The 19,254-nt window shown below is 43.3% G+C and overlaps 1 protein-coding gene across 2 annotated transcripts in view; it reads right to left on the reverse strand.

Annotated features, from left to right (window-relative positions):
• Window positions 1-1,292: 1,292 nt before the first annotated feature.
• Window positions 1,293-19,254, reverse strand: part of SPPL2A (signal peptide peptidase like 2A) — a 49,374-nt gene continuing 31,412 nt past the window's right edge. The window contains exons 12-16 of one of the 2 annotated variants that reach the window (XM_044279605.1): window positions 17,629-17,682; window positions 9,979-10,078; window positions 8,142-8,219; window positions 7,316-7,476; window positions 1,293-3,525 (exon numbers count right to left, since the gene is read on the reverse strand). In XM_044279605.1, the coding sequence (XP_044135540.1) occupies window positions 3,454-3,525; window positions 7,316-7,476; window positions 8,142-8,219; window positions 9,979-10,078; window positions 17,629-17,682 (465 nt within the window). In that variant the 3' untranslated portion in view covers window positions 1,293-3,453. The remainder of the gene's footprint in view (window positions 3,526-7,315; window positions 7,477-8,141; window positions 8,220-9,978; window positions 10,079-17,628; window positions 17,683-19,254) is intronic. The other variant, XM_044279606.1, reaches the window with a different exon arrangement.

Below are 19,254 nucleotides of genomic sequence, written 5' to 3' on the forward strand. Positions count from 1 at the left end.
GACGGATCAGTTTTCTATGACACAATCTGGAACAATAGAAAACGGATCAGTCCTCCATTGACTTTCAATGGTGTTTAAGACGGATCCGTCTTGGCTATGTTAAAGATAATACAAACGGAGCCGTTCTGAATGGAGGCAGACGTTTGTATTATCTGAACGGATCCGTCTGTGCAGATCCATGACAGATTCGCACCAAACGCAGTGTGAAAGTAGCCTAAGTTGTGTGCATTCAGACACATTTTATGCTCATAGGGTACCTGGCTCCCGAGCCTTGTTTAGCTGGTCATGTGAAATACAGTAATCCCAGTAAGGACAAGGAAAAATATAGTTTACATAGAAGACCAGGTGAAACGCAACTATTCCTGCAGGTGAATATTGAAATTATCCTGATGAAGACGTGATACTGCCAATGCTCTACGTGTCAGGATAAAGGATGACACCCTTACTTATCAAGTTCACAGTTACTTTGTCAATCATCAATGCAAAGCCATAGGCCTGTAACCAACCTGACATATTAAAGTGCTCCTCTATGTAAGCAATGTTTAAGGGGTAATTGTAGGACTCAAATATTGATGACCTATCCTTAGGATAGGTCATCAATATCAGATTGGTGGTAGTGTGCCTGCGCAACCACTGATTGGCTAATAAAAGGAGCCAAAGTATGCCAAACCTGGCACAGCATCATAGACTGAGGAGTAACCAGGATGTACTGCAAGCTCATTTCTTTTCAAATGAATGGGACTGAACTTGCCATATATTCCTTCTCAGTACACAGTGTACAGAGCTGTCCCAGCAACTACAGGCTGAACAGAGAAGTGTTGTTTCCTGCACACTGTGGATCCCTGTATTAGTTGATAGTGAGGGTGCTGGGAATTATGCCTCACTCACACGTCAGTGTTTGGTCAGTGATTTCCATCAGGGATTTTGAGCCAAAACCAGGTGCGGCTCTAAACACAGAACAGGAGCACATCTTTCTCTTACCCTGGGTTCACACCTGAGCGTTTCTGAGACGCGCGTTTTACGCGCGTATTTGTCGCGCTTTTTTATGCGCGTTTTTGACGCGCGTTTGTGTGCTTGACTGCAGTGTTGTCCAATGAGTCTATGGGCCAAAACGCGCGACAAACGCCCCAAAAAAAGTTCAAGAACTTGTTTGAGCGTAGGGCGTTTTACAGCGCGTTCAAACGCGCTGTAAAACGCTCAAGTGTGAACCAGGGCCATAGGGAAGCATTGGTTTTCATGTGTTGAGCGTTTTACAGCGCGTTTGAACGCGCTGTAAAACGCTCAGGTGTGAACCCAGGGTTATACCTTATCTCTGTGTAGCCTCCAATCCTGGTTTTGGCTCACAATCACTGACCAAAATACTGACCTGTGAATGAGGCTTTAGATCCCCACCTACCTGATATTTATGACTTATCCTAAGCATAAATCACCTTTAAACTGAAGTTCAAAATTTTGATCTAAACATCTTCAAGCAGAGAATGCACAGAAGCCTTTTAACAGTAGGAGGACTCATTACTACATTGCTGATCATTTGCCTCTTGACATCTGCCGGCAGTTCTTCCAGGCTTTAGAGCCATGGTCCATTTGCTGCAATGGAAACATGCCCACATTCCTGTATAACTAGTACAATAGTCCCAAACAACATCTTGTCAACCAAGGACACCATCTATAGGCAAGACTCAAGAAGACAGCCCAGGAAGTAGTAGGTAGGTCTACGGAGACTGTACTGAGGTGACAAGGAAGAGAGCCTAGCTTATCTTAGGGAACAGCAGTCAACTGCAGGGGTACAAACGCCAACATGAAAACTTCATGAGCTGTGAACTCCCCTGACATGAATTGACCGCTTTCTTCCAATTATTGTGAATAGTGACGCCTCATGCACATGACCGCAAAATGTACACGGTTGTGTGTATGAAGCCTGAAAAAGATGCCAATCGGTGGCAGATGGGCGAGAGGGAAGCCCATAGCTCACGCTGGCATTGTGCTCCAACTAATAATCTGCATGTTTCCAGCACAGACAACACTAAGGGGCACACTGCTGAAATCAGCATGCCTGACACTACTTCATATTACTCAGAGGGCAGCATAAATATGCCAACACGTTGCCTTTAACTTTCCATGAACAGCGATAGTCGTGAAGTATTGCAGCGCACAACATACAGCATCCAAAATACAAATCAGATAAACAGAATCACAGCAAGGATAATGTAAAAACCGTCTGCTTGATGGAAAGAAGTTCATCATGGCACAACTATTTAAGCAGAAGGTACACACATACAAGTACATTATAGTGCAGGCTTAGACAATTTGTCCAGGATTACAAAAACATGGCTGCTTTCTTCCAGAAACCGGTTGTGTCTGGCACTGCATCTTCGCTCCATTGAAGCAAATGGGGCTTATTTGCAATACCACACATAAGCTATGGACAGGTGTGGTGCTGCTTTTTGAAGAAGACATCTATGTTTTACTAATCCTGGACAACCCCTTTAAAGTGTGCAAAAAAATAAGACAACTAAAAAGTTTAATTCTCCATAACTTTTTCATTCTGCTGTTAAATGCTCCTGTATCACTGATCTCCTGTGCTCAGTGCTGCGGCAGAAATCTAGAAACAGTGTGCGCTATCAAGGCATCATAATCATTTTTTCAGTAGGAGTCAATAATTGCTTTCTGGCAAGCCCCATTTACTGAATAACGAAGACAGTGGGCACGCTACGTCTAGATTTTTGCAGTTCACACACACAACACAATATTTACTAAAAGTCAACAGAATAAAAGGGGGTTTCCAGGATTTAAAATACATGATCACCTATACTCAGTGTATGCTATTAATATCTGATTGTTTGGAGTCCAACCTTCCGTCGTTCACCTGGCTTTTGTGTATCTCAGTCCCATTCAAATGAATGCTTTTGAGCTGCAATACCAAGCACAACCGCTGTACAATGTAAACTATGAAGAGGCTGCAGCGCTGCTTAGAGCCTTGCAGCCCCTTTAAAAAGCTTACAGCAGGGGTGCTAGGATTTGGACATCCACCGATCAGACATTGATGACGTATCCTGAGAACAGGTTAGCAACATTTATTTGCCAGATAACCCCTTTAAAGATCTGTATGCATTACATCACTGAGTCAGTTTACGCTATTTGTATACTGATCAGGCGGTACACTTTAAGAACTCCAGGTCCAATGCTAGAGATGAAGAGGCAAGAAATACAATACCATTTTCTTTCAGCGTGCATAGATCTTAAGACCTTTCCCAAGTCAAATAAGGCACAATTAAATGGAAAAAAATCTCTCACAGTATTACAATCCTCCCTCAGATTTATATAGGATACAAAAAAATTCTAGAAAATGCTTTAGATTACATTTTGTAATGGGATAAAATCAGGAAAACATTCTAAAACCAAGCAGAAATATTGGATTTCAGTATAAAATAACTGCACAGCATAACGGTTACATCATGGTTCTTCTTGTTCTTCGTCTCGTATAATATTTTCTTCACTGACAGTGTTATCTGTTTGATCCATTATCTATATCACACAGGAGAGAAAAAAATTATTATTGTACACTGAATGTGGAGAACAGAAAAATAACAGGTTATAAAAGTAACAAAAACCAAAATTTGCAAGCAGCCCCACATAAGAAGATTGACCAGTGTTAGCATAAGTTTCTTAATTTTCAACGGGCAAATTTCTTAGCCATTTAACATCAAGATGTCAAGTACAACCACAAACCCATTATATGTCTTTTACAATGGCTAATTAGCAAGTAATTTATTAGAGACGGTTTAGGCTACATTCACACTTTCAGTTTTTCATGCCCATTTTCAACAATTTTTGCTCCAATGGGCTTTGCACTAAGAAAATTAAGTACATCTAGGCACATTCATGCTGTGCAAAACATTCAGACTATGGGGCACATTTATTAACACCAGCGTTTTAGACACTGGTCTTAATAAGCCCTATAGCTGGAGGTGGATCTGCTGTAGTTATGTTGAGGCGCCACAGAATTCTGGAGAAATTTGCACAAATAAATCTGTTGTACATGCTTTGCAACACATTTACATGATGTAGCAGGGTTAGCACTCAAACGCTTAACTCAAATTTCTTAAATCATCGCGTTATCTTGAAACAAAAGCCATTGAAAAGCAATTTGAAGGCGTTTGCTTAGTTTAGATAACACATCTCAGAAAGCATGAGGGGTAACGCTACTACATCGGTATTAAGAAGTTTTTTTGTTACCCTGACAAGGGCACAGTTTAAGACTAAGGTTAGGCTACTGTCACACCTGCGTTTAGGTGCGGATCCGTCTGGTATCTGCAGACTGATCCGCACCTATAATGCCAACGCTTGTATCCGTTCAGAACGGATCCGTTTGCATTACCATGAACAAAAAAATGCAAACGGATCAGTTTTGACTTACATTGAAAGTCAATGGGAGGCGGATCAGTTTTCAATTGCACCATATTGTGTCAGTAAAAACGGATCCGTCCCGATTGACTTACATTGTAAGTCAGGACAGATCCATTTGGCTCAGTTTCGTCAGACGGACACATGGAGTGCTGTCCACATCTTTTGCGGCCCCGTTGAAGTGAATAATAAAAAAAATGCGTCTCAGATGCGGACTAAAACAATGGCCGTGTGCGTGAGCCTTCAGGGAAAATGCTTACTGATTATTGCAGGGCACCTGGTGGCACAGGAGGCGGTAAAAACCAGTGAGCGCTGTCCTCTGCAGTGAAGTAAAGCGCTCATTTGTAAATAGGAGGCAGGAAGGAAACATCGCCACTAAAAAGGAGTTTCCTAGTTAAAATGATTTTTAACAAGTTCTTGCAGCATAGCCCCTGACACAGAAGATTCCTACTTTCCTGCTCCGTGCTGCTCTCGCTGTCTCCATCCTCCGGTCCCAGAGCACCTCTCTAGCAAATGACTGGCTTCAGCAGTGAAACGCTGCTTGTGGCCACATCACCACTGAGGCCAGTCATGGGCTGGAGAGATACAAGTGACTATGCCCATATCCAACCGGATGTAAACAGGGTCGGAACCAGAAGATGTAGATAGCGGGAGCGGCATGGAGCAGGAACGTATGAATCTTCTGTTTCAGGCCCAGGCTGCAGAAATATGTTAAAAATAATTTTTTACCATGAAATCTCTAAGCTCCTGTTACACGGCACGATATTCAGGACAACTACTGGGAACAAGAGTTCGTAGGAGCGCTCATTCCTGATATCTGGCCGGTATAATCGTGCTGCTGATCAGCCCATAAACAAGGAATCACTTGTTTGTCGGCTGATTAGCATTTTTTTTTCTGGATGAAAGATATACAATTATCGTCAGCACATCTCACTGTGTAATCAGGAATGTGTCACCGATAATCAATAGAAGTGAATGAGGGAGGAATGACTGTGGTAGTGATCATTCCTCCCTAGTCACTTTGCATTAGCCTGTGTAATAGGCTAATGCAAACAAGTGCTAATTAACTTTTTTGCGGCCCTTTGAAATAGAGCGATATGACAATGCGGCCCCCAGACAAAAAAGGTTGCACACCCCTGATCTAGACAGTATCAGTAAATGTAGGCCAGTGCTGGCAGAATGTATGCTGCCACCTGGTGACTTCAAACCATAGGACTTGGATCAATCTGAATGGACATGTGTAACAGCAGAGATAAGATTCCAAAACAGAGCACAAAAATAAGTCCTTCCTCTGTGCTTCTCTTTCCGTAAGTTCACAAAGCTTAGGCTACTTTCACACTTGCGTTCGGAGCGGATCCGTCTGGTGTCTGAACAGACGGATCCGCTCCTATAATGCAGACGATGCGATCCGTTCAGAACGGATACGTCTGCATTATATTTCAGAAAAAATTCTAAGTCTGAAAGTTAGTCAGACAGATCCGTCCAGACTTTACATTGAAAGTCAATCGGGGACGGATCTGTTTGAAATTGAACCATATTGTGTCAACTTCAAACGGATCCGTCCCCATTGACTTATATTGTAAGTCTGGACGGATCCGTTTGGCTCCGCACGGCCAGGCGGACACCCGAACACTGCAAGCAGCGTTCGGGTGTCCGCCTGCTGAGCGGAGGCCAAACGGTGCCAGACTGAGGCATTCTGAGCGGATCCGCATCCACTCAGAATGCATTGGGGCAATATGGACAATCACAATACATTAGTAAGTGCCTTGTATTAACTTTATCTACATAATAAATGCCATTTGCTGAAGTGAGACAACCCCTTTAGATGTCATGAAATGTTGACTTATATTCCATGCTGCAATCCATGAGAAAAAAAAAACAAAAGCACATCTGCGTCCCAGTGTATTCCAATGGGAATCTGCATTGCTGTGAATACGGTTGTCGGTAAGGGGCAAATAAGATAAGTAGAATAAGTAAATATCCGAGTGTCATTCCTTACTATATACTGTGTATAGGAAGAAAGACGCCAATTAGTCATGGTGAGGGATATACAAGAATTCCCAATGGGGTAGGTGATACACAACAGTGATTTTCAATCCCACTGGAGATGATCACCAGTGAATTCATGAAAAATACAGCAGTCACCAGTTTACGCTGCTCTAACATCTAACTTGATGTTATCCTCTATCCACAGTGTAGAAGATAACTAACTGATCACAGGGGGTCAGACTGCTGAGACAGGGGTCCTGTTCCCCCAATCAGATAGGCAGGGTGCATGACTGAACTGCTGCTCCAATTGACCAAAATGTCCCCTGTGTTGGGGAAATAAACACTTCAGATTAATATTATTATACTATAAATGTCTAGATGGGAATACCCTTTTAATCTGAGAAACTGTCACAACGGCAGACGTCTGTTCAATTCTCCAATATATCAACCAATACACCTACAGCAGAATGTGGTCCGACGTATTATCTTCTCTCCCTGCAGTGACTGCTCTCAGAGACTGAGCAGCGCACAGACGAGCACAGGACACAATAAGTACGGTAGTTGTATTTTTAAAGAACAAATGCAAAATCAAATTGATCTGTCTGGGCCAGTGGGTCTCCAGCTCTTATGAACTTACAACCCCTAGCATAGCATGGTGGGAGTTACAGTTTCACAGCGGCTGGAGAACCACAGGCTGGAGATCACTATCAGCCGCTAGTATAGTGACATCAGGAAATCCGGAAGATGGACGGATTTGCAACGTGTTAGTGTCTTTTCTCCTAGGGATATCTCAAGGACCAACAAAATATTTATCCTCCTTATGTAATAAATTAAATCTGGAAATGGTTTCTGGATCCCCTGCGGTTTGTAGGTACGCTTCATGAATTGTGCACTGACAGCACAGGACTTTAGTGGTTAATACCTCATAGCAGCCGCCATTCCAGAACTTTTTCATTTCCTTTCTTCTCCAGGCAACGAGAGAACTGGCGAGAAGGGTGCAAGGCACGAGATACAGCAGGGCTGGCTGCCCCATGTTCATTACAATCAGAATTACTAAAGTCAAAATCATCCCCACAGCATAACCTACAAGAGAATATTAACATTATCAGCCGACAGATGGCAACGGGAGGAGCTCTACATGATCACACTATACAGTATTGTAGAAAACCGCATCTAATGCCTATTGATCTAATAAACCATCCCCAAATATGTGGACTGCAAATGAATCCACCATGCAAATAAGGCTACTTTCACACTAGCGTTTTGTGCGGATCCATCAGGGACGGATCCGTTCAGATAATACAACCGACTGCATCCATTCAGAACGGATCCGTTTGTATTATCTTTAACATAGCCAAGACAGATCTGTCTTGAACACCATTGAAAGTCAATGGGAGACGGATCAGTTTTCTATTGTGCCAGATTGTGTCAGTGAAAACGGATCCGTCCCCATTGACTTACATTGTGTGTCAGAACCGATTGGCTCAGTTTCACCAGACAGACACCAAAACGCTGCAAGCAGCGTTTTGGTGTCCCTCTCCAAAGCGGAATGAATGGAGACTGAACTGATGCATTCTGAGCGGATCCTTGTCCATTCAGAATGCATTAGAATGTAAACTGATCCGTTTTGGACCACATGTGAGAGCCCTGAACGGATCTCACAAATGGAAAGCCAAAACGCGAGTGTGAAAGTAGCCTTATCCTTGCTCACAAATCAGAAGTTCACACTATACCAATATCTTACATACCTATAGTGCAGGATATGTAATATGTACTAGTAGAGGTAAATCGTACGTCAAATCTTCTGCAATATGCTACCAACAGGCCTACAATGCAAACACAAAGCTGGGGCTTAATTACAGCACGCAAGATTTATCCACATAACTCTACATTAAACCTTCTACAAACACTCATTTATGGGATCAAGTACAAGTGAAAGGAACAACTAATATACTTTAGCAACAGGCCCATGTCTAGAAACCCAAAAAGACCATGAACACCCTGACAACCATTTATTGCTGCAATGCATCTAAAGTTAAAAAAAAAAAAAAAAAAAAAAAAAGCAAATGGCATTGACTAAAAATCTACTTTTAACCCTTAGGATACCAGAGGTTTTTTTCGATTTTGCGTTTTCATTTTTCTTCCCTATCTTCCTTGAGCCATAACCTTTTTATATAGCTGTATGGGGCTTATTTTTGCAGGACAACTTGTACATTCTAATTCTGCCATTAATTATGGCATAAAATGTAGTGGGAAGCTGTAAAAAATTCCAAATGGGGTGGAATTGGAAAAACAAAACGCAATTCCTCCACCGTTTTACAGGTTTTGTTCCAACGGCGTTTCGTTTGCGGCTAAACTGACCCATGCCCTTCATTCTCTGGGTCACTATAATTACAACGATACACCAGATGTATATATTTTTTATAAATAGGAAAATAGTAGGGCACACCTACACTTGGATACACATAGGAGATTTGTTAAATTTTTTATTCAAGCAAACATATAAAATATGCATAAAACTGGATTAAACAAATATTTGCATGCTATACATTTAGTAATATTGGTAAAATAAATAAAATGGTGGAATGCACACTATGATACAACTCATACGTATAGTCCTGGAGTAGGAGGGATATACGAACTATACAAAAAGAGCTGAATATTTAGACTTGTTTCTGTGAGCACTGCATTACGGACAAATAGAGCCTTAGGAAGATGTTATCCTTCTTTATCCCTCCTACTCCAGGACTATACGTATGAGTTGTATCATAGTGTGGATTCCACCATTTTATTTATTTTACCAATATTACTAAATGTATAGCATGCGAATATATGTTTAATCCAGTTTTATGCATATTTTATATGTGTGCTTGAATAAAAAAAAATTAACAAATCTCCTATGTGTATCCAAGTGTAGGTGTGCCCTACTATTTTCCTATTTATATACTATTCCTTGAAGATTGGGTGTAACCTTCCTTGTAGGTGCACCCTTCCCAATTGTTGTCCAAGGGGTGAGCCATCTCATAATCTTACCTATATATTTTTTATGTCTAAATAGTGTAAAAAGAAATTTAAAAACTGTCACCATATTCTGACCCCCATAACTTTTTTATAGTTATATCTACTGAGCTTTGTGGGGGCTCATTTTTTGTGAGACAATTTGTAGTTTTGGACATTTTGACCCCTTTCTCCCATTACACCATTTGCCATATTGGAAAAAAGGGCATTTTTGGTTGCAGTGATACCCATGATGTTTATATTTTTTGTTATTTAGGTATTTGTTTTTTTATTATACAGAAACTTTTTTTATTTATTTTTTATATATTTTAAAAAAAATTGTAATGACTTTGAAGCTCATATCAGCCTATAAAATTTGTTTATTTATTTTTCATTTTGAACAATCAGGGATTTTTAAAATGAGTTTATTACTGTATATTGCTAATTTTTTATGTTGGCCTGCCATCTGGTTGCCAAAATAAGAATTGCAGCAAGAATGCAGCAGGTTTCTTGTAACACATTAAGCAGAATACCGGTATTACATAATGAAAATAAAAATGTAATTATTTTTATTCATTTTTTACTTACCAGGTACGATTATATCTCCAAAGCCCAATAATGAAAAAGGCATCACACATAATTTAACAGCAGAATACTCCAGCCTAGGTACCCTAATAACTACTGGTAACTGAAAGACAAAAAAATAAACATATTTTAAAGTGGAACATCAAAGCTGGCCATAGACAAAGATTTCCTCCTAAAAACAAGCATTCCTTCTCGTGAAGGGGCATTAACAGAAAATCATGTGTAGTGTGGGGAATATCATCAGATGGAACGGCTATAGTTATTGAAAATCTGAGGTGTTTAAAAGGGGACCTGTCACGGGAGCCAGGAAAACAGACCACATGCAAACGCAGGTAAAATAAGGTCGTTTATTTAAAGGAACATAAATAAACATTCATCAGGGACAGAGAGGTTAGGAAGAAGTCAGTCAAGTCCAATGCAGGTAGTCGTCCAAGTCAGAACAAGGTCCAAAGCGGGTAGTCGTCCAAGCCGAGGTTAGGGCCAAAGTGGGCTGTCGTCCAAGCCGGGGTCAGATCCAAAGCAGGTACGCCTGCCGATGCGGGGTCGAGAGCCAGAGGAAACGTCAGCAAGACCGGATCATACACAGGAACACAATGAACCTGAAGCCTGAGCAGACTGATCTAGTCAGGTGTTGCCACATCATGACTGCACGACGCCCAGGCAGCAGGCAAGTGATAATGCACTCAGAGGTTATAAGAGACTGCAGTCTGCACATGTCCAAAATGGCGCCACCTTGAGGACAAGGTAAGACCTTGACAGTACCCTCCCCTCAATGGCCCCTCCTCAGCGGAGCAAAAAACGGTTTCTGCGGAAAGAGTATGGAAAGCACGGAGAAGGGGAGGGCGCCCAAACATAAGATTGCCCACAGGAATGGGACGAGGAAGTGAAGCGGCATAGCGATTGCAAACCAGTGGCTTCAAAAGAGACACGTGGAAGACGTTGCAGATACACATGCCAGGAAGAAGGTCAAGGGCATAGGCAACCGGGTTCACCTTACGGAGGATGCGAAAAGGTCCAACAAAACGTGGGACCAGTTTCGGAGCAGGCACCTTGAGGTTGAGATTACGCGTCGATGACCACACCCTCTCCCCAACTCGGTACGAAGGAGCAGGCAAACGCCTACCGTCAGCCTGGAGCTTCTGACCCTGAGGAGAAACCCGTAACGAGGAAGAGGAACGGAGGGCACGAAGATGATCCTCCACAGCCGGAATGTCCTGTGGCAAGAATGACTCAGGCAACACAGAGGGTTGGAAACAAAAATTCGCCATAAACAGACATTCCGGAGGAGGAGTTAATGGCAGGGTTCCTGGCAAACTCCGCCCAGGGCAGCAGATCCACCCAATTGTCATGATGGTGAGAGATATAGCAGCGGATAAATTGCTTCAGGGCTTGGTTGGAATGCTCAGTGGCACCATTAGACTGCGGATGGTAGGCTGAGGAGAAGGAGAGGTGAACACCCAACTGAGAACAAAAGGCATGCCAGAACCTAGAGACAAACTGGCTCCCGCGGTCTGAGACCATCTTCTTTAGGCAGCACGTGTAAAATGGAAGACCTCCCTGGCAAACACCGAGGCCAGCTCCTGAGTGGTAGGCAGCTTCTTAAACGGAACACAGTGGCACATCTTGGAGAACCGATCGACAACCATGAGGATAACCGTGTAACCTCGGGATGCAGGAAGTTCCACAATAAAATCCATGGCCAGGTGAGACCAGGGACTCTCCCCATTGTAAATGGTATGCAGTAGACCCAAGGGTAGGCAGCGGGAAGATTTGTTCTGTGCACAGACAGAACATGCAGCCACATACGCAGAAACATCAGTGCGGAGCGACGGCCACCAGTACAGACGGGAAACAGCCCAGGACATCTGGTTCTTACCAGGATGACCGGCAGTCCTTTAATTGTGGTACGTGCCTTGGAGCCGGGCAAATAGGAGACCACATAGTTAAAACGAGACAAGAATGGGTGTAAGCCTCTTGGCCTCCGAGAGATACATCAGATTCTTATGGTTGGTAAGAATGAGAAGTGGAACCGCATAACCTTCGAGCAAGTATCTCCACTCTTTGAGAGCCAGGATGATAACCAAGAGCTGTTTGTCTCCAATCTCGTAATTGCATTCTGCTGGAGACATCTTTTTAGAGTAGAACCCACAAGGAAGCTGGGGTCCATTAGATGTCCGACGCTGCGACAGGAGGGCCCCTACTCCTGTCTCAGACGCATCCTCCTCTAGGACAAAGGGCAAACCAGGATTGGGATGAGACAGAATCGGAGCCGAAACAAAAGCAGACTTGAGGCCCTCAAAAGCCTGGGAAGCAGCAGGCGTCCAATTGTGGGGATCGCTGCCCTTCTTAGTCAGATCTAAGATGGGTTTGGCCAACGAAACGCTGAATGGAACGGAGACCACTGGGGCGAGGCCATTGCAGAACTGACGAAACCTTCTGAAGGTCTATGGAGAACTCTTCAGCAGAAATGATATAGCCGAAGAAAGCAACCAGAGACAGGTGAAATTCACATTTCTCAAGCTTACAGAAAAGCCCATTCCTATGTAACCGTTGAAGCACCTGTCTGACATACAGGTAGTGTGATTCAATGGAGTCCGAATAAACCAAGATGTCATCCAAATAGACCACCACACATTGTTGCAACATATCACGAAATACATCATTAATGAACTCCTGGAAGACAGCAGGCACATTGCACAAGCCAAAAGGCATGACCAGATATTCATAATGACCAGTTCTGGTGTTAAACTTGGTCTTCCACTAGTCACCCTCCTTGATACCAACAAGGTTATATGCTGCCCTTAGGTCAAGCTTGGTAAAGACCGTTGCTCCCTTGAGGCGGTTGAACAATTCAGTAATCAACGGAATAGAGTATGCATTCTTGACAGTGATATGATTGAGAACCCTACAGTCAACCCTATAGTCTTCTTTATGAAGAAAAAGCCAGCACCCGCTGGAGAAGTGGACTAGCGAATGTGTCCCTGGAAAAAGTACTCTCTTATCGCCTTATTCTCCACAACGGAAAGACGATAAACCCTGCCACGAGGGGAAATGGCATCGGGTTGCGGATCTACAACACAATCATAGGGACGATGAGAGGAAGGGCAACAGCGTGCATCTTGTCAAATACATCCATTTACTCAAGATATTCAGGAGGCAACACAGAATCTAAGGAGGTACAAAGTACCTCAACAGGCCCATTTATGCAAACAGCGTCACACTGTGGAGACCAAGAGAGGATCTTGGCCGACTGCCAATCAAAGATTGTGCCACTGAAGCCAAGGGAACCCCAAAACCACGGAGTAGTACGGGAACGAAATAACCTGAAAACAGGCAGATTCCCTGTGAACAACCCCAATCGCCATATAGACAAAACAGTCTCGTGGGTAACATGCGCCGGTCGCAGAGGTCTCCCATCAATGGCCTCGATGGCCAGTGAAGTGACACGAGGCTGCAGGGGTATGGAGTTTGAAGCAACAAATGTACAGTCATTAAAATAACAGCCAGCACCGGAGTCCACCAATGCTTGAGTAACTGCTGTGCCCCTTGTCCAGGAGAGGACAACTGATCAGTGGTTGCCGGGGACAAGGAGATTCCACCCAAAATCTGCCCCCGACAGGACCTTGGGTGCGAGCGTTTCCCGGACGGGTCGGGCATGACTTCAGGAAATGCACACAGACCGTAATACAGGCACCGGCCCTCCCTCTTCCTAAAGGCCCGCTCAGCCTCAGAAAGGCAAATGAATTCCAGCTGCATAGATTCACTGCCAGACGCACCATCCCCAGGAGGTGTGGGAGGTGAGGGAGGTGTGGGAGGAATGGGTGGGAAAGAAAATGTAGGAGCCAATCTTGTAGGAGGTCTCCGCAGGTGCTCCTTAAACGAAGGCCTCTCCCTGAGCCTGGTATTGATCAAAATCAGGAAGGAAACGAGAGCCTCGAGCTCAACAGGGAAATCCTTAGCCGCAACCTCGTCCTTCAATGCATCAGAGAGACCATGCGTGAAGGCAGCCACCAGTACCTCATTATTCCAACCCACCTCTGCAGCCAGGGTACGAAATTCAGAGGCATATTTAGCTACGGCAGAGGCAGAACGAGCAGGTACATCGAATACACTACGAAAGTAGGCAACAAAACTCGGGAAATCGCGTATCATACGTTTAGCGTTCTCCCATAAGGGATTCGCCCAGGCCAAGGCCTTGTCCGAGAGCAATGAAATCAGGAAGCCAACGTTGGACCGATTAGAAGGAAACACCTGAGGGACCATCTCAAAATATATGCCTACTTGGTTTTATCGCTGCGGCAGGGGGGCTGAACCAGTCATCCCTCTGGAAACAGGGACCTCAGCTGTAACTGCAGGAGCAAGAGTGGCAATGGGAGCAACAGCAGGAGGAACCACCGTCCCAGTAGCACTAGGAGGAAGGTGTGCAGTGCGTGCAAGCAACGTCTGCAACGCCTGTGCGAACTGACCCAAAAGGTGATCTTGTTGATCGAGCCTGGAGACTAGCATAGGGAGCGTGGGAGTATCAGCAGGATTCATGGCCCTTGCGCAATGTCACAATGTCACGGGAGCCAGGAAACCAGACCACATGCAAACGCAGGTAAAATAAGGTCGTTTATTTAAAGGAACATAAATAAACATTCATCAGGGAAAGCGAGGTTAGGAAGAAGCCGGTCAAGTCCAATGCAGGTAGTCGTCCAAGCCGGAATCAGGTCCAAAAGCGGGTAGTTGTCCAAGCCGGGGTCAGGTCCAAAGCGGGTACGTCTGCCGATGCGGGGCCAGAGGAAATGTCCGCCAGGCCAGATCATACACAGGAACACACAAGGAGCTCAGACTGCCAGATATGCACCTTGGAGAACAAACGCAAGGGCAATGAACCTAAAGCCTGAGCAGACTGATCTAGTCAGGTGTTGCCACATCATCACTGTACAACGCCCAGGCAGCAGGCAAGTGATGATGCACTCAGAGGTTATAAGAGAATGCAGTCTGCACATGTCCAAAATAGCGCCACCATGAGGACAAGGTAAGACCATGACAGGACCTAAAACCTTAGGTGAAACCACAAAAGTGCAGCAGCACTTCTTAGAGCACTCCACATCATCGGTTTTCATTGGCTGTTTGACTGTTCCATCATGTGGAGTAGGGATCTATAGAAAGTATAAGGGATCTGTACTCCGCACGTTGGAACAGCCAAGGAAACCCAAAGGTGCAGAGCACTCTGAAAAGCACCGCTGCACCTTTGTGGTTTCAGAAAAGGTTTAGGTCCCTTTTAACAATGATGACATTTCAGCTGTTGTAAAATAATGTGCATGGGAATGTTAATTCCCTACAGCATCCCTGCTCTATTAAGGAGATGGTCCAGCTCTTAAAGGAAGATATTCTGGTAATAGTTATATATTAGGGAATACCTATTCATGTAATTCCTCATATACCAGTGTAGGGTCACAAAGTAAAAGCTATATCTACAGGTGGACAAACACATTAGACAGCTTTCGGTCAAAGAGCTCTTTCTCCCGACTCCTCCATACACATGCGTGATGAGCTGACCAGCAATAGTGTGCATGCTTAGCTGAGCAATATGTCCAGCAATATAATGATTAACTGCAGAGTTATAAAGCTCCCCTGACCTAGGGTTGGGCGATATCAAAAATATTCAGACAATAACGATATTAAGAAATTTATTGCGATAAATACCAATTTAAAAGAAAAAAAAACACAAGGTGACATTATACTGTATGGGGGCAGCCACAAGGAGACGTAATACTGTATGGGGGCAGCCACAAGGAGACGTAATACTGTATGGGGGCAGCCACAAGGAGACGTAATACTGTATGGGGGCAGCCACAAGGAGACGTAATACTGTATGGGGGCAGCCACAAGGAGACGTAATACTGTATGGGGGCAGCCACAAGGAGACGTAATACTGTATGGGGGCAGCCACAAGGAGACGTAATACTGTATGGGGGCAGCCACAAGGAGATGTAATACTGTATGGGGGCAGCCACAAGGAGATTTTATACTGTATGGGGGCAGCCACAAGGAGATTTTATACTGTATGGGGGCAGCCACAAGGAGATTTTATACTGTATGGGGGCAGCCACAGGGAGATTTTATACTGTATGGGGGCAGCCACAGGGAGATTTTATACTGTATGGGGGCAGCCACAGGGAGATTTTATACTGTATGGGGGCAGCCACAGGGAGATTTTATACTGTATGGGGGCAGCCACAGGGAGATTTTATACTGTATGGGGGCAGCCACAAGGAGATTTTATACTGTATGGGGCAGCCACAAGGAGATTTTATACTGTATGGGGCAGCCACAAGACGACGTTATACTGTATGGGGGCAATCACAAGGTGACTTTATACTGTGTGGGGGCAGCCACAAGGAGAAATTATAGTGTATGGGGCAGCCACAAGGAGATGTTATACTGTATGGGATCAGCCACAAGGAGACTGTAGCAGAGGTAAACCTCCAGCTCCGAATTATTAGCAAAAATGTAAAAATTTGGTTTTCAAGCAGAGGTCTTGTGGACTGTTACCATGGAATGAAGTCATTTTCATATATCAATGCACAACCATACGATGGAGACACGAGGTGGCTATCAACTGGCCATACACTTGAGACAATGATCAGCTGCATTAGGTCTGATCAGTCATCTATGGGACCATTCGTATGAATGATTCCACCAGACTACACTAACTGCCTGGTCCTTGAACATAATGGCAAATCATCTGCCATATTCAACCGATCATGCCATAAACACTCAATTTCAGCATGGCCGATTACATTTTAGTCAGACAAGAGACTGATGTCGGCCATTCCACAACTTTTGTCTCATGTGTACGGGCAGCTTAACCATGTTCAAAACCATGACTGCTCCTCAGGGACAAGATAATTAAAGGGGTTATCCTATGACAAATAAAAATTATACATAGTACATGAGAACCTCTTTCTAACAAAGCTAAAACCAGTCCTATACCTCACATGGATCCAGAGATCTCCTCATTCACTGCTCTGCTAGATTTATAATATCAAGCTGGCAGCTCAGGGGAGTGTCTTTTCTGCTGCAGCTAAGGGGGCGTGTCTCAGCTCTCCCTATCACAGCTCAGGAGGCAGTTGAAGGAAGAAACTGAGCATGTGCGGCCTTCTCAGTAAGCCGGACAGAGAAATTTGAAAAATGAGAAGCAGAGCTATACAGATACATTTTATTGAATAACTCAGTGGCTATGCTACATTTTTAAGGACATGCAATGTCAAAAGTATTCAGATACAGGTGCTGGTTTGAAAACTGTTGAATATTTTCCATGGGACAACCCCTTTAATGCACATGTAACGTTCAAACTGGAGCAAGCAATATTTGGTAAACTTTTGTAAAATCGTTTGAACTTATTTATAGTCTGAATGTTGCATCCTCCTGTGTACCGGATTAGGAGGCTATGAATACAGACATGGAACATATAATTATAAATGTACAATTAAGATCCTCATTTACATTTCATAGAAATGGCAACCAAGACATATGTATCATGAAAGCAACAGATCATATGGAAAAAAAAACATGACATACAAACATGGGATAGACACGGTACAGATCTCCGCGAGAATGTGATAAAAATAATTCCATTCAAGTTATCTTAAAGACAATCCTTACTTTCTCGTAGGTGGCTTGAGAGTCAGCAGGGACCTCCACATAGTTCTCACCATTCTAGGATCAAATCCAAGTCAAAGACATTTAATATCCAAATGGATCAGCCAAACACAGGCCAGATTTGATACACTAAGTATATCTGTATCTCTTAAGCAATCACAGGACTGCCCGCAGGCCACTTCACATGTCATGCCTTTGGGTTTTTATGGGTTCCAACTAAATAGTATAGACTGGTATAGGAATTAGAAAAAGGTGAAGATTTTTGGCTAGCCATCAAAGGGTTAAAAATCTGAACGTAAAATAATCCCATGCTAAAATTATATCTGGCAGTATGTGCCGCTGCAAGAAGTTCATTCACATGGAGGTTTACATCCGCGTGGTATCAATTTCACTCTGCTTGCACATAGATTAACCATGAATTTTGCAGAGATGAGGATTTTTGTATGTTGATGTGTATAAACCTTTTATTTCAGCATGGCTATCGTGTAATCATACTATGCAGTCATGTTAAGTATTAAGGAAGAGAAACACCTTGTGAATAATCCCTTTATACTTGTAAGCGATGTAATGAAATAAGGACTCATTTATACCCATTTGCCTTGGATGCTCATGACTCAGGCTTTCCAATCACACAGTTTAAATAGGTTTTCTGGGCTCCTGACATAGTTGACCTATCCTCAGGAGAGGTCATCAGCACCCGCTTGTTGGGGGTTCGACACTCAGCCCCCACTGATCAGCTGTCTACTGTGGCCCCCGGTGCTGGAACTAGGACTTTAAATGCATCAGGAAGCAGAGTTATGCCAGGTTACTGCAGCTCTGCTCTCATTCTAGTATAATTCTATCCAACAATGTCTGATCCATCTGTTTCCAGAAAAGCATGGTGATAGCCATGGTGGCTGCCATTACAACAAACAGGGGATATATTACTGCTCAATCTGCCATTCAGGAGTCTGGGAATGCAGTCAGGACAAAGCTTGTAAGATCTATGACTGTTTGTAGCAGCAGTAAAAAAAAAAAAATATTATATATATATATATATATATATATATATATATATATATATATATATATATATATATATATATATATATATATATATATATATATATATATAAGCAAAAAAGAATCCGGAATGCACTCCAAAGTAGACGTGAAATAAGTGATTTATTCACCCATAAAAAGGCACAACTTGCGACGTTTCGGCTCACAGAGCCTTCCTCAAGCATGGAAACAGTGAAAGTGCAGGTTTATAAAAGACATTTCATTAATGTGGAACCAATCAAATAGAGGTTGCAATTAACATCCATTTGATTGGTTCCACATTAATGAAATGTCTTTTATAAACCTGCACTTTCACTGTTTCCATGCTTGAGGAAGGCTCTGTGAGCCGAAACGTCGCAAGTTGTGCCTTTTTATGGGTGAATAAATCACTTATTTCACGTCTACTTTGGAGTGCATTCCGGATTCTTTTTTGCTTCTATAATACTTGAGGTATTGCCGCTACCTCGTGCTGGATAGTGCACCCACATTCAGGTTGATGCTCCCGCTGGATTTCTTCGTTTTTTTTTTTTTTTTTAGATAGATAGATAGATAAGATATATATATATATATATATATATATATATATAT

The sequence above is a fragment of the Bufo gargarizans genome, chromosome 2 (genome assembly GCF_014858855.1).
Source record: "Bufo gargarizans isolate SCDJY-AF-19 chromosome 2, ASM1485885v1, whole genome shotgun sequence".
Classification (NCBI taxonomy): Eukaryota; Metazoa; Chordata; class Amphibia; order Anura; family Bufonidae; genus Bufo; species Bufo gargarizans.